We start from the raw sequence: 15,985 nt of genomic DNA, 5'->3' as shown, positions 1-15,985 counted from the left end.
GACAACAACAACAGAATTCCATCCTAATTTCATTTCCTGTGCTTTCCCTTCTTCGGTCAACCCCAGCCACCCTGCCCTTTACCCACCCTTCCAACCACCCCCAGCAAGTGGTGTAATGTAAAAAATCCATCCAGGCTTTATCAAATCACTGAGCCATTCATCTGGCAAGTGTCACTCCCAAGACTGCTGGGTTGAGATGGATCATGACTCCTACCATCAGCACATATCAAGAGATTGTGGGACTTCTTCCAAATAGGCTTCCTACAAACTATGCTTCCTCACAGCCATTAGCCTAAAGGGAAAGTCTGCAATTCTGGCAAAAGGTTGTTGCTATTTGAGCTCGACAGCCAATCAAAGTACACCCCTTGTTCCTTGAAATACACCTCTTGTTCCACCAGTAAGGTGATGATGGGCTGGGATTGTGTATTTAATTGTGTGATATGTTTGTTTTCCATAGTACAACCACCAGAGTTTCTTGGAGAACACACACACACACACACAGCACTGATAGTGAAAGGACCGTGAGGACCAATTCACTGAATCGGACAAAAAGTGTATTGGATTGAAATCGTGGACTCACCTATGATATCGCAGGGGAAACCTTCAGATGGGGAGAAACAAAGAGCAGGAAAAAAGACACTGAATTGCAAAATAAATGCATGAGACTAGCCTTGAGAAACACTCAGTGGTCCATCTCAGCGCTGTGTGCTGCACTATACAGACGACTGAAATCTATTGATTATCCTACTTTTGACCTCATGTTGGGCTACCTAAGAATACACTTTCTGGGAGTGAAAGGAGCCTTGCTCTCCAAGAGCTTTTCTTCAGGGTGGCAATACAAGGGGATCAATATACAGCTGGTCCCTTCTTCACATAGGAGCTTCCTCAAGCCCCACAGGCAGGTGGATCAATACTAATCTGGACAATCTCTTATCCTGGTCAAAATTATTCAGGCTTTGACCAGCTGTTGTTGAATTTAGCTGTCATGTCCAGCACTGACATATATCAATGACTTGCAGAGGGACTGAGGCTACTCTTTTTATACAGATAAGAGTGTGTGAGCATTTAGATGGTTTATCAGACTAAACTGATAAAGTCAAAGTAATAAAGGTTGAAGTGAATATAAGGTGAAGATACAACAATAATGTATTAATAATTCTTTACTATTACCACCCACTGCAGAACAGTACAAACAGAAGGTGTACAGAATATGGACACAATATGGATTTCCTGACTCAGATTTCATGGAGATATAAGTATACTGCTTTGTCATTCCCTGCCTCCCTACCTACACAGTGTCCAAGCCTAAACCATCGTGGTACATTCGCCTGAAAATACCCCAAACATTGCGCGCAGAATGAAGTGTGCGTTCACCCTAGCATTCATTTATGGGAAAATCTGTTACCGAGTCGCTGCGACGTTTAGGAGAACACGTTTTCTATTTCGACATCAAACCGCTCGACATAGAGCTACATATATCACAGGATTACTGCCTTGCGCTGGCCATACACCTGGCGCGCGCACGCACGGGCACATACACACACACACACACACACCCAGAAACACAACATCCCAGCATCCCTTATTTAGATTGGGTGATTGACTGGGCCTGGTCATACAGCAGCAGCTGTATGCTAATAAGACATCGAGAGTACGGCCACAATGCTGTATGTCTATATTCAAGGCGAGTAGTAGACTACCACTAACACAGCGTATCTCGATTATTCCCCGTGACTTCACGTGGTTGTGCTCCATGTCGATAAACAAATAACACACCAACCATCAATCACTCACCTGAGACAGTATGACCTGACGGTGAATCATACTCCAAACGCGATCCCTCAAATCCCTGAGGACATTTTCCGATGTTGCACTGATACAAGCAGTCCTGTATTCGCCATCACGCAGCGTCCCTCTCCCAGCATCATTTGCGATCTGTTAGTTGCTTGATGGAGCCTCCTTCCTCTTTCCTGGGTACCAGCACGGTTGCAACCAATGGGCGAGCGATCTGTGTGATTTCTACGCCTGGTCCACCCGCCCCTCCGCTGTCCTCCTTTGCGCATGCACGGTTTTGTATCTCGAGCAAGCGCACGTCTAGCCGTGGTCAGTGGATGAAGCACACGTGCTGAATGAATGCATCCTGATTGATCACTTCAATTAGTCAGGTTACACATGGATACGCTGAAGCAGAGAGCTGTTTATCGGAGAGCGCTAAAAGACTAGCGCCATAGTCTCGTCACATTTTTTTATACAGCATTTAAAAACAACAAGAGTTTAACCAAAGTGCTTTCCGGTCGAGACTAATCAATTGACACTTACAATAAAGAAGAAAAGAAAAATTATTAAGAGATTAAGAGACTAAAAACATATACAGTATGACATAAAAGCAATTAAATTGAAAGAATGACGATGATGAAAATAACAAAATAAAAGCAAGAAAAAGAAGGTAAACAACGAAAATCTAATACTAATATAAGTAAAAGTAGTAAGAATTCAAAGTAAACTAACAAAAAGAGAAAGGATAAGAGAACAATCAACAGAAACATCAAACCATGAATATGGATAATGGAACAGAACCATGGACGGATTAAGAAACCTCGGGCCCCTGGGCCTGGACATGCTAAAGCCCCCAGCGCAAAATAATTGTGTGCTCGCAAAGCGCACGCAACACACAAACACCAGTAGGCGTATACGTACTATATCCCAACAATGTGTTAGATGTAACGGTCGAATTAGATACTTTGGCTATTGTATTGGGAAAGTAAACTGGTCAAAGTTTACTCCGTGACATCCACCTTCTGTGCACTGCCCTGCCATTGTTTCTGACATAAAAAAATACATTAAAAAAAGCTGTCTTTAGTTACGCCCCTGGCGCATATGCACATTGTCTAACACAGCACAGGTACACTCAATTAAAGCTAATGAACAAAATAAACCTTTTCAAATAAGAGATACATAACAGCGACTTTACGCAGAGGCTCTGGCTTAGGGGCCCCCTGGGCCGTTCGTTAATCCATCCCTGAACAGACCAAAAAACCCAAAACAATACAACTAAAAATAGAATTCAAACTGAACTTGACCAAATAAACATACAGTAACCACAGACTGAGTAAAAGCAGCTAAATGAATGCTTCACCCAGTTATAAAACATAGTGTAACGGGAGCTGTAAGGGGAAGCCCTTTGCATGTCATGGCAGTGAAGAGATGCCTAGATGTTTTGGGGAATATGACCATTTAACAGAGAAGCTGCATAATATATTTTGATCAACATGGCATGTGCACTTGTTTTACAGTCATTGGTTTGCATCTAGTTACCCTGCTCCGGCATCATTTTGTGACATGGCAACTTACCCACAACTTTACCTAACACACATTTAACATGAACGTGTATTTGAAAGTAACAAAGCTTCCACATTTATATAAACATTAATCATCCAAAATATTATCGGTATCAGTCAGTTAAAGAGTAAAATAATATTGGTTGCAGAAGTATAACATTTAAAACTCATTGGGAGTGACATCTTCAGGTTAAGGTCACTAAATGACGCTAAAGCTGGTTAAGTATGGCTGAGAGTCAAACTATAACATGGGACTTGTGAGCGCTTCCCAATCACTTAAGAAAAAAATCAAGAACTCTATTCTTTCTTTATTGTGTTGCATGTGTCAGTGTGTTTCCTTGGAGTGTTGCTTGCATCACAGTGTTCTTTGACACAGAATGTGAGTGTGATTTTGCAATAACAATACTTACAAGAATTGACATCATGCTGACAACAATGTCATCGGTATCAGACTGACTCATGCAATGTTTCTGAGAAAGGAAGTCTAATTCTGCCACTGTGGATCTGAGAAACGAGAAACTCAAACACAGGTATATACAGTATTGTGTTGGGTTTTAGTTACCCAGTCTCATAACCCCGATAATATATTGTTTTAAATGGATTATGAACAATCAGACACTTAGATCATACCACATTTATGAAAGGCTTAATGAATCATAGGAGCTGATTTCTCTTTGTTTTCTGTCTCCATGTTACTACCTGAACTATTCACTGCATTGACTATCTGATCTGAGGGGTTTGTTTGGATGCCATTTGAGTAAACTGCATTGACTATCTGATCTGAGGGGTTTGTATGTATGCCATATGAGTAAACTGCATTGACAATCTGATCTGAGGGGTTTGTATGGATGCCATATAAGTAAACTGCATTGACAATCTGATCTGAGGGGTTTGTATGTATGCCATATGAGTAAACTGCATTGGCTATCTGATATTAGAGGTTTGTATGGATGCCATATGAGTAAACTGCATTGACTATCTGATCTGAGGGGTTTGTATGTATGCCATATGAGTAAACTGCATTGGCTATCTGATATTAGAGGTTTGTATGGATGCCATATGAGTAAACTGCATTGACTATCTGATCTGGGGGGTTTGTATGGATGACATCAGTAAACTGCATTGACTATCTGATCTGAGGGATTTGTATGTATGCCATATGAGTAAACTGTGGTCCACTGCATTGTGTATACAACTGCATGTTGTATGCCATGAATCAACCGAGCTCACAGCCACAACTTTGCAGTTGTGGTTTAAGTTTAAGGTTATTTTGCCCATATCTCAAAGAATAAATATAGAATGATTGATTGTTTGATTCATTTTAAACCGCATCTTTATTTTTTTTACATCATTTTTTTTCTTATTTACACAACAGAAAGAACAACTTTACATTTGAAAAATAAAAAATATTGACATTTGAAAAAAAAATACAGTGATTTGGTGATTCACTTGTGAAATTACTTTTGTTGAACATAAAAAGAGAGAATTACAAAAAAAGGTTTTTCTGACCAGCAGAATGGGAGGAAAGCTTTGATATATTTGTATCTTCAAATGACTTCTGCTCAAAGCTGATTTATACATGTTCATATATAAACTGAATTGCAAACAGAACAACATTTTAGGAGACACTAATTGTAAAACTACTGTTGTATGAAGAGGAATTTCCAAAGCCAGGACTCTGTGCTTATATATAAGCACAGGTGCAAAAAATGTTGGTACAACTATACACCATATTGTGGTTATGGTCCTCAAGACACTGATTGAAGCATCCTTACTGATGTCTTATCAGTCAACATATAAGGGTTCTTGCAAGATGTCGTCTTGCTGGTTTGGCTTCTGGTGTCTGTCGTGAGCACGAATGACTTCAGGCAAGGAATGTGTCTGGCCAGCATTTTCCTGAAGTGGTTCTGAAACTTCTTACCCACAAAAGTGTAGAAGACGGGGCTGATGCAACAGTAGAGAAAAGCAAGGTTGCGCGTGATAAAGTGAGCATAGTCTAGCGCGTCTGACGGACAGTCCGTACTGTAAGACGCCTCGAGGGCTTGAAGGAGGATGACTATGTTGTAAGGGGTCCAGCAGATGAAGAAGGTGAGCACGATGACAAAGATCAACTTCACCGCTCTGCACTTCTCCCTCATGCGCGTGGAGAGGACTCTCACAGTGATGCGAATGTAGCAGTAGAGGACGATGGCCAGGGGGATCATGAAGAACATAATGAACTGCTGGTAGTAGCCAAACAGCTTCCACTTGGTCAAGGAGTTTTGGTCGTAGCCAAGGTCCTCACACAGCTCACCGTACTTTGGGTCAGGGCGGGTGTCATGCAGAATCAGCTCTTTGACGCTAGATGCCAAGCTCACCACCCACACCACCACGGAGGAGCTGATGGCATAGGCCTTCCTTCTCTGTTTGGCAGCTGTGACGGCGTGCACCACAGCAAGGTAGCGGTCGAAGGTCATGAGTGTGAGGAAGAGAATGGAGCTGTAGAAGCCCACGGAGAACAGGCTGCTCACCAGCTTGCACATGGTCCGGCCGAAGATCCACTCCGAGGCATGGTAGACGGCTTTGAAGGGGAGGCTGCAAGCGAACAGCAGGTCAGAGATCACCAGGTTGAGCAGGAAGATGTTGGTAACGGTGCTAAGCTTCTCGTACTTGTAGATGATGTAGAGGACCAGCCCGTTCCCAAGGACGCTGATGATGAAGTTGATGTAGAAGAACGGTGGAAGGTACTTGGCACCAAAGTGCACTACAGCCATCTTCGGACACAGACGAATATAAGGGTTTGTGATATTAGACTCATTCTTTGAGGTCGAGTTAATAAGTAAGGGATAATGTATAGAACGCAGGTCATTGTCGGGAAAATAAGCCCCGACAGGGCGAACAGCACCCCGACGCGAAAGCGGAGGGGTGTTGGTTCACCCTGAAGGGGCTTATTTTCCCGACAATGACCGGCGTTCTATACATTATCCCGCTTATTATACGGTTACAACTAAAACAAACAAATTACTTAACACCGTGTGTCTTTTTACAATGCATTTGTTACTATACGTAGTGTTTAAAAGGAGAGAAATAGTTCGCCAAAGACGTTGAACTTCAAAGACAGTTGAACATTCTTTAGAACACAGCTGCTCAACCGTCCGCTGAAACTCCATTGATAAGTTATCGTACTACTTGCGGAGTGCTACGAAAGACGTGAATTAGAGGCAAAAAGGCCACTTTCCTTGACAGCGGTCATTAAGTCCATAGCAACGGTCAGTTATCGGAAAATAGTTGACCGCAGAACGTTGGGAAGCCCCATTCAAGTGAATGGAGCATTCTACAGCATTAAGAAGAGCCGTGTAATAAGGTCCAAAAACTTCAGGTAAGCATCCCAGTAATCATCATCATACATATCCATGGTGGTTTTAAAGCTGAAAACTGTTATAAAAGATAAAATATTGGTTAACAGTGACAGACCAGGCTTTAGTTAAATGTGAAAATACACTGTTAAAAAGGATAAAATATTGGTAAACACAGTGACAGACCAGGCTTTAGTTATTTTTGGTTTTACCTACCTAATTAGACACGACAGTACAATGGCGTGTGCACTCTGCTCTGCCTTCCTCAGGTCTGGAGACTTTCGAGAGCACTGCCCATCTGAGACACATGACTGTGACATCCTGTTCTCACTCTGGAGGCTGTCTTTAAAGTCTACATCAGGAAAAAGAAATGAACAACTAAGCAGGGTGGGGTTTGTGATCTCATACAGTTACAATGAAACTATAATAATAATAATAATACATTTTATATAATGTTGCCCTTCATGACACTAAAGGTGACCTCCCGTTATTTGTCATGATTCTTGAGCCGGACATAACGCAGTTGATTTAATTACACTTAAAAAGTAATTACTAAGACTCGTAGGAGGTGAAATTGTGAAACTTTGCGATTTATTGTTTCATAGTAGCCTGGATACCAGCCTGAACTCCGCCCACAAAATTTTTGGTCTGGGAGATTCAGTCTGGAGTCGAGCTAGTTGGGAGGGTTTAAACGGCCCCGAAAAGGGATCTGACCATTCAAATTGTAAGGGCGGGCTTTATACGTTGATGGACAGACATAGATAGAATACCGGTATACATCGAACAAAGATGGCGCCGTCTCGGGAGCTTAGTGGGACATATTTGATATGATTTAAGGTATCTACACGACTTTTTTTATGTCTACATTGACTCGGTTAGTTGTGTATACGCAACACCAATGTTGCCTAGGATTGTAGGTCTTAACTTATGCACTCTAGACCATTATTGAAAGGTTATGCTAACAGCGTAGACAAAAAAAACATTAAAACTAATGGTATCTTCTAGCCTTGAGTGCTAATTAAGTAACGTGAGCAGGCATATCTCAACAGATATTGACAGCGCATTCATTTTGAAAGAGGAACAGAGAAACGCGATCAAGGCATTTGTCGATTGAAAAGATGTTTTTGCCGTCCTTCCTACGGGATCAGGTAAAAGTTTAATCTATCAGATGGTAATAATACTACGTTGCTCTGATTGGTTCTAGGTATCCAATTCAGCGAAGAGGAATTTTCTTTCCTGGTTCGTTGAAACACGCCCCATAATCACAGCCCAGTGGTCCGGTCTCAGACTCATATTCTGACTAGAATTATGAGTATGACATCGTCAGGCTAGTTTCATAGGTTAAATTGTGAAAATCTGCGAAATGGCACAGCAGTTCAACCAGACAGGTTGGAGTATTCAGCTATAAGTTTCAGTGGCCCATAACTTTGAAACGGTTTGATGAATCAACAACTTTTAATTAGCATGGTCTGGAGATGAGGCGCACCAAATTTTGTGACAATCGGACGAAGTGCCTCAGACGAAATTGGCTGTTATAGGCTTGTTTGATTTGGGAGAGTAGAGGAATTAGAGGAAATCAGAGGATGCTGAGATATGAGCCAAACATAAATGTGCTTATTATAGTGCCCTCTTGTGGCTAATTTGTTTCATATTTGGAACATAACTTCTTTGTGCCATTATGAATGGGCCTATGAAGTTTCAGGAAGAGCAGCCATTTACACTTAGTTTTGGTTTTACCTACGTAATTAGGATGACTGTGACTGTCAGACACGAGAGTACAATGGTGTGTTCACTCTGCTCTGCCTTCCTCAGGTCTGGAGTCTTTGAAGAGCACTGCCCATCTGAAACACATGACTGTGAGACACCTGTCCTCACTCTGGAGGCGTCTTTAAAGTCTACATCATGAACACTGATGCTGATTAAATATATGTTTGCCAAAAGTGATAAATGGTTTCACCACCTGTCATGTCATGGCAGTGAAGAGATGTCTAGATGTTTTGGGGAATATTACCATTCAACAGAGAAGCTGCATAATACATTTTGATCAACATGGCATGTGCAATTGTTTTGTCATTGGTTTGCATCTGGTCACCCTGCTTCGGCATAATTTTAAGACATGGCAACTTACCCACAACTTTACCTAACACACATTCAACATAAAGGGGTTTGTATGTATGCCATATGAGTAAACTGTGTTCCGCTGCATTCTGTATACAACTGCATGTTGTGTGCCATGACTCATCCAAGCTCACAGCCACAACTTTGAAGTTGAGGTTTAGGTTTAAGTTTATTTTGCCCATATCTCTAAGAATAAATGTAGATTGATAGATTGTTTGATTCATTCTAAACCACATATTTATTTATTTACATCATGTTTTTCTTATTTACACAACAGAAAGAACAACTTGACATGTAAAAAATAAAAAGCATTTTGTTTTGAGTTTTCATATCAATACAGTGATATGGTGATTCACTTGTGAAATTACTTTTGTTGAACATGAAAAGAGAGAAATATAAAAAAGGTTTCTCTGACCAGCAGAATGCAAAACAAGCTTAGATATATTTGTATCTTCAAATGACTACTGCTCATAGCTAATTTATACATGTTCATATCTAAACTGAATTGCAAACAAAACAACATTTTAGGAGACACTAATTGTAAAACTACAGTTGTATCAAGAGGAATTTCCAAAGACAGTACTGTGTGCTTATACAAGCACAGGTGCAAAAAATGTTGGTACAACTATACGCCATATTATGGTTATGGTCCTCAAGACACTGATTGAAGCATCCTTACTGATGTCTTATCAGTCAACATATAAGGGTTCTTACAAGATGTCGTCTTGCTGGTTTGGCTTCTGGTGTCTGTCACGAGCACGAATGACTTCAGGCACGGAATGTGTCTGGCCAACAGTTTCATGAAGTGGTTCTGAAACTTCTTACCCACAAAAGTGTAGAAGACGGGGCTGATGCAACAATAGAGAAAAGCCAGGTTCCGCGTGATAAAGTGAGCGTAGTCTAGCGCGTCTGACGGACAGTCCGTACTGTAAGACGCCTCGAGGGCTTGAAGGAGGATGACTATGTTGTAAGGGGTCCAGCAGATGAAGAAGGTGAGCACGATGACAAAGATCAACTTCACCGCTCTGCACTTCTCCCTCATGCGTGTGGAGAGGACTCTCACTGTGATGCGAATGTAGCAGTAGAGGATGATGGCCAGGGGGATCATGAAGAACATAATGAACTGCTGGTAGTAGCCAAACAGCTTCCACTTGGTCAGGGAGTTTTGGTCGTAGCCAAGGTCCTCACACAGCTCATCGTACTTTGGGTCAGGGCGGGTGTCATGCAGAATCAGCTCTTTGACGCTACATGTCAAGCTCACCACCCACACCACCACGGAGGAGCTGATGGCATAGGCCTTCCTTCTCTGTTTGGCAGCTGTGACGGCGTGCACCACAGCAAGGTAACGGTCGAAGGTCATGAGTGTGAGGAAGAGAATGGAGCTGTAGAAGCCCACGGAGAACAGGCTGCTCACCAGCTTGCACATGGTCCGGCCGAAGATCCACTCCGAGGCATGGTAGACGGCTTTGAAGGGGAGGCTGCAAGCGAACAGCAGGTCAGAGATCACCAGGTTGAGCAGGAAGATGTTGGTAACGGTGCTAAGCTTCTCGTACTTGTAGATGATGTAGAGGACCAGCCCGTTCCCCAGGATGCTGATGATGAAGTTGATGTAGAAGAACGGTGGAAGGTACTTGGCACCAAAGTGCACTACGTCCATCTTCGGACACAGAGGAACAAGTCCATCCACTACATAACCTGGGTTTGTGATATTAGTCTGATTCTCATTCTTTGAGGTCAAGTTAAGAATCTCCATAAAGTACCAGTAATCATCATCATACATATCCATGGTGGTTTTAAAGCTGAAAACTGTTAAAAAGGATACAATATTGGTTAACAAAGTGACAGACCAGGCTTTAGTTAAATGAGAAAATAAACTGTTAAAAAGGATAAAATATTGGTAAACACAGTGACAGACCAGGCTTTAGGTTTTTTTGGTTTTACCTACCTAATTAGGATGACTGTGACTGTCAGACACGAGAGTACAATGGCGTGTGCACTCTGCTCTGCCTTCCTCAGGTCTGGAGTCTTTGAAGAGCACTGCCCATCTGAGACACATGACTGTGACATCCTGTTCTCACTCTGGAGGTTGTCTTTAAAGTCTACATCAGGAAAAAGAAATGAACGACTTATTAGGGTGGGGTTTGTGATCTCATACAGTTACATGGAAACTATAATAATAATAATAATAATAATAATAATACATTTTATATAATGTTGCCCTTCATGTCACTAAAGGTGACGTCCCGTTATTTGTCATGATTTTTGAGCCGGACATGACGCGTTTTAATTTAATTACACTCAAAAAGTAATTACTAAGACTCGTAGGAGGTGAAATTGTGAAACTTTGTGATATATTGTTTCATAGGTTAAATTGTGAAAATCAGCTAAATGGCACAGCAGTTCAACCAGACAGGTTGGAGTATTTAGCTATTAGTTTCAGAGGCCCATAACTTTGAAACTGTTTGATGAAACAACAACTTTTAATTAGCATGGTCTGGAGATGAGGCACACCAAATGTTGTGACAATCGGACAAAGTGCCTCAGACGAAATTGGCTGTTATAGGCTTGTTTGATTTGGGAGAGTAGAGGAATAAGAGGAAATCAGAGGACGCTGAGATATGAGCCGAAACATACATTTGCTTATTATAGTGCCCTCTTGTGGCTAATTTGTTTCATATTTGGAACATGACTTCTATATGCCATTATGAATGGGTTAGGGTTAGGGTTAGTTTCCTATGAAGTTTCAGGAAGATCAGCCATTTACACTTAGATTTGGTTTTACCTACCTAATTAGGATGACTGTGACTCTCAGACACGAGAGTACAATGGTGTGTTCACTCTGCTCTGCCTTCCTCAGGTCTGGAGTCTTTGAAGAGCACTGCCCATCTGAGACACATGACTGTGACATCCTGTCCTCACTCTGGAGGCTGTCTTTAAAGTCTACATCAGGAAAAAGAAATGAACAACTAAGCAGGGTGGGGTTTGTGGTCTCATAGTTACATGGAAACTCTAATAATAATAATAATAATAATAATACATTTTATATAATGCTGCCCTTCATGACACTAAAGGTGACCTCCCGTTATTTGTCATGATTTTTGAGCCGGACATGATGCATTTGAATTGAATTACACTCAAAAAGTAATTACTTAGACTCGTAGGAGGTGAAATTGTGAAACTTTGTGATATATTGTTTCATAGGTTAAATTGTGAAAATCTGGGAAATGGCACAGCAGTTCAACCAGACAGGTTGGAGTATTCAGCTATAAGTTTCAGTGGCCCATAACTTTGAAACGGTTTGATGAAACAACAACTTTTAATTAGCATGGTCTGGAGATGAGGCACACCAAATTTTGTGACAATCGGACGAAGTGCCTCAGACGAAATTGGCTGTTTGATTTGCGAGAGTAGAGGAATAAGAGGATATCAGAGGATGCTGAGATATGAGCCAAAACATTTATTTGCTTATTATTATTGCCCTCTTGTAGCTAATTCGTTTCATATTTGGAACACAACTTCTATGTGCCATTATGAATGGGCCTATGAAGTTTCAGGAAGATCAGCCATTTACACTGGCAAAAATTTGGCAGCCATTTTGGTAAGCCAGCCAATTGGCACTGTAAGAAATGTAGGCAAATTGGAAACAAGTATACCATGTTCCAGATTTTTATGTCAAGCGGTTCTTCAAATGCAGTCTTGAGATAACCACCCCTCAATGGACAGAATTCAGTCCAAGGAATTTTGAAGTGCATGTGTGCATCAAGTTTTGTTAAGTTTAGAATATTACATCATAAGATATAGGCCACATAGGCATTATGTGCCACGTCTAAAAACTTGATTGACGCATAACTTTAAAACAGTGTCGGATGAAAATTCTTATAATAACTTTTTGTCAGCAAGGTCTGTAGATGATGACCAAATTTCCTGAGAAGCGAATGAACGGACTCCGACTAGTTTGTTTTACTTTCACTCGTGGCTTTTTGAAAATGGAATGTGGCAAGTGGTAATTGGAGTGGATGGGCACATTAGATTTGGGAGTTTTCAAGGCATTAGAGGACATATTTTTTTCTAAGCTATATGGTTCTTGAGATAGTACATTCTTTAGCTAAAATGTAAATGTGCTTTTTATAAAGACCCCAAGAGTTGTGCGGACGTAATAACAATTTTGTGAGGTCTCTCGTTGGTCAGGAACCTGATAGTGCCTGTACAACTTATAGTTTTTGCTACCCAGATGATTTTACCAAAGAAAAAGGAATAATAACTAAAGATGCATTTCCCCAAGCAAATGGAAATGTGATCGCTCTTCAGCAGCAGTCAGCCAATCCATACAGTAACCTATGCAATTATGTGTACACTAACACTTTTCCTTACGAAAGAAAGATTTGACTCTCCTACTACCTTTTGGAAGAGCAATAAATACGATCTTGGGCAGCCGTTTTTCTAACACCAATGACCTACTGACATTCTGGCACACATTGGCAGACAAGGATTCACATACCATTAGCATAAGGCTATGTTGAAATGAGAGCTATTGGAGGAGTAGCCAAGTGTAGCTGATCACAGCTCTGCGAATGCCAAATGAGGCAAAAGTGTAGAGTTAGCTCCAAGCTATTTTAATGCCATGAGGGACATTTTTAACTGGAAAAAAAAAACTTCTTAATATGTCATTTTAAGGAACTAAGATGAGTTTTAGGGGTGTAATTTATGCAGAGAGAGGAAATTTAAACACGCGACACATACATGAGACAAGCTTATCTCCTTGGGCATGTTGGTGAATCTCTTGACGTGGGTTAGCCTACACATTGATTGTTGTCCTTGAACAGACCGACCAGGCAAGCCTTGCTGCCTCCTAATCCTAAAGAGCCATGACAGCAGAGCTCTGGATGCACAGATCAGTCTTGAGCGATCTCACTGACCAGATTCCACGGGTTAACATAGCTGCTCCTGCTCTGGAACCATATGCTACTCCAGTCCGTTTATCCTCCCCTGTGTTTAGTATTTTCCTCACACCTAAGTTTTCCCTCCATGTATAGTTCTCACCTGTAGCCAATGTATTAATTGACTTTTGTTCTCAACTGTAGCCAATTTATTGAGATTCAATTTAAGCCTTGGACTTTTCCTTTCTCTTTGTGTGTTATTCATTGTGACAAGCAAGATGCTACGCTCTGTGTTCTCTGAGTGTTGTGTTCTTTGTCTTGTTTGCCCATCGTGGTCTTTTGATTATCCAAAATAAAACAAGACATGAGCGTCTGTATCCAATACCTTGTCAAGTCTCTGTTCGTGGCACAAAACTTATTTCTCAATTAATTGAATTTCTCTACAAAAAATGAAATACTACCATTACTTAGCAATTTATAAAACCATTCATGAAAAGAAAATAGTGAAGTGGCCAAATCGCACCAGAAACATTTTCCTTTCCATTTTCATATTTCTTGAAATGAATGCACTACCAATACTCCAGTGGTCACACATCCTAACAACACCAGTGTCTTGGGTTTGCTTCCCAGGAAGCACTCAAACTGATGAAATACACACTTCACATGCTTTTGATGAATGATGATGGGTCTGTGAAGTTAATGGACAGCCTGATGTTAGTCACTGTGATTTTTATGAAAACAATGATTTTCACCCAGCATAGATGTTACCTAACTGTCCCTGTGGAACACATTTCTGTTCTGTATGTTTATACATGTGTCTCTATGTAAGGTGTGGCAAACTGGAGGTGAGAAGGCATTTTTCAGTAAAAACTCAATTTTATTTCAAAGGAAATGGGGCAAGGCTGACTGGAGATAAACTAATAGAAGCTCTTCGTTCTTCTGGACGATCATAGCTTTAGTGGGCGGCCTTCTGTTCTGCCTGCAAAGAACGAGGAACCATAGAGATTGTGCCCATGACAGTTCATTTTTTCATAGTACAAGTCACCTCTCACACCAGACAGCCTTCCTCCGTGACCTGGAGACTGTAGCCAAAGCTACACACACAACATACACTTGCACACACACAGTCAAACACACACTCTCTCCCTACCACACTGCCAGACTACTGTACCCTCTCACGGCCTGTAGATGGCACCTATTACATCTTTCAGCTTGTGTCTGCTACAGTGCACTGTGTGTTTGCATTTATGCATGAATAGGAAAGTCCTTAATACAAAACAATAAGAACTAATTTGGGGTTTTTAGGATGTGCAAAGTAGGCAGCATTACTCTTATAGACATGGTTCATTCATAAATCATATGTGCTCTTTGGCTCATGCTTCACTAGTAGGCCTACATGTCATTTGGACCAAGTAGGAAAGACTTCAAAATGATGGTAGATGTGATGTGATGTTCTCTCACCACGTGAATGAAGGACTTCACTTTTCCTGATTTTGTTTGGAGTGTTTATTCATTTTATTCACCTTCTGCCCTTCTCCCCATATTCAGATTCGCAGAAACGTGACAGGTGGGGCGCGAATGGACACGATGAACCGGAGATTTTCCCGTTTCAATGCCTTCCTTCATAGACAATAACTATCATACACCCCCATTGCACTGAACAACCACACTCAAACAAGGAAATATTATGTTGTTAGCCTATTTAGTATTGTATTGTATTAATAAGCCTGTTGTTAACTGTTTGATTTACGTCGGCGCGTTAATTGCAGCGGGACAATGAATACACTTTTACTGGAGCATGAAAGTGTAGTGGGCGAAAGGCTATTATTTACGCCATGGATACATTTGTGACATGAAATACAAAGGTTGGTGATTCAGGACCTGTGGCGAAAAAGACAGCTGATCCACCAAAAAATCAACCTAAAAGAACATTTCAATACATTTGACAATTGTACATTTCATTACATTAAGTAATTTAGCAGACGCTTTTATCCAAAGCGACGTACAAGGGAGATATTATTGGCCTACCATTGTTAACACAATTGCATAGTAGGCCCCTTTTCTTCAGGCAAGGATTGACACCATTGCACTTTTATTTTCTCTATTTCTGAACTGAGAACCACTGATTTGCTTCAACAAAGAAAAAATAATGCTATAAAAGTACATTTCTGGCTTTGCACAGCAGATTGCTACATTTAACTGCTATATTAATATCTATGCTACAATATGCAAAGCAAAATGTAATCTTAGAGTGCAATACATCATCATTTTAATAACCAGTCTTCATGAGTCATGAATTGACTGTGAATTGTCACAG

The 15,985-nt window shown here is 40.9% G+C and overlaps 3 protein-coding genes across 3 annotated transcripts in view; all 3 read right to left on the bottom strand.

Moving 5' to 3' along the window:
- The window catches only part of hecw1b (HECT, C2 and WW domain containing E3 ubiquitin protein ligase 1b), a gene marked incomplete at both ends in the record, with an annotated part of 37,185 nt that extends 35,361 nt beyond the window's left edge, over nt 1-1,824 (bottom strand). The window contains one exon of the mRNA XM_080836089.1: nt 1,795-1,824. Within this exon, the coding sequence (XP_080692215.1) occupies nt 1,795-1,824 (30 nt within the window). The remainder of the gene's footprint in view (nt 1-1,794) is intronic.
- A 3,262-nt stretch (nt 1,825-5,086) lies between these two features.
- ccr12a (chemokine (C-C motif) receptor 12a) lies at nt 5,087-6,091 on the bottom strand (the record flags this gene model as incomplete). The annotated part of the gene is made up of 1 exon (XM_080836176.1): nt 5,087-6,091. One exon carries the CDS (start codon nt 6,089-6,091, stop codon nt 5,087-5,089), a length of 1,005 nt encoding a protein of 334 aa, XP_080692302.1.
- A 3,352-nt stretch (nt 6,092-9,443) lies between these two features.
- LOC308363363 (C-C chemokine receptor type 3-like) lies at nt 9,444-10,577 on the bottom strand (the record flags this gene model as incomplete). The annotated part of the gene is made up of 1 exon (XM_080836175.1): nt 9,444-10,577. One exon carries the CDS (start codon nt 10,575-10,577, stop codon nt 9,444-9,446), a length of 1,134 nt encoding a protein of 377 aa, XP_080692301.1.
- Nucleotides 10,578-15,985: the final 5,408 nt, after the last annotated feature.

This window comes from Sprattus sprattus, assembly GCF_963457725.1.
Source record: "Sprattus sprattus genome assembly, chromosome: 4".
NCBI lineage: Eukaryota > Metazoa > Chordata > Actinopteri > Clupeiformes > Clupeidae > Sprattus > Sprattus sprattus.
This window is presented reverse-complemented; position numbering and strand designations above follow the sequence as displayed.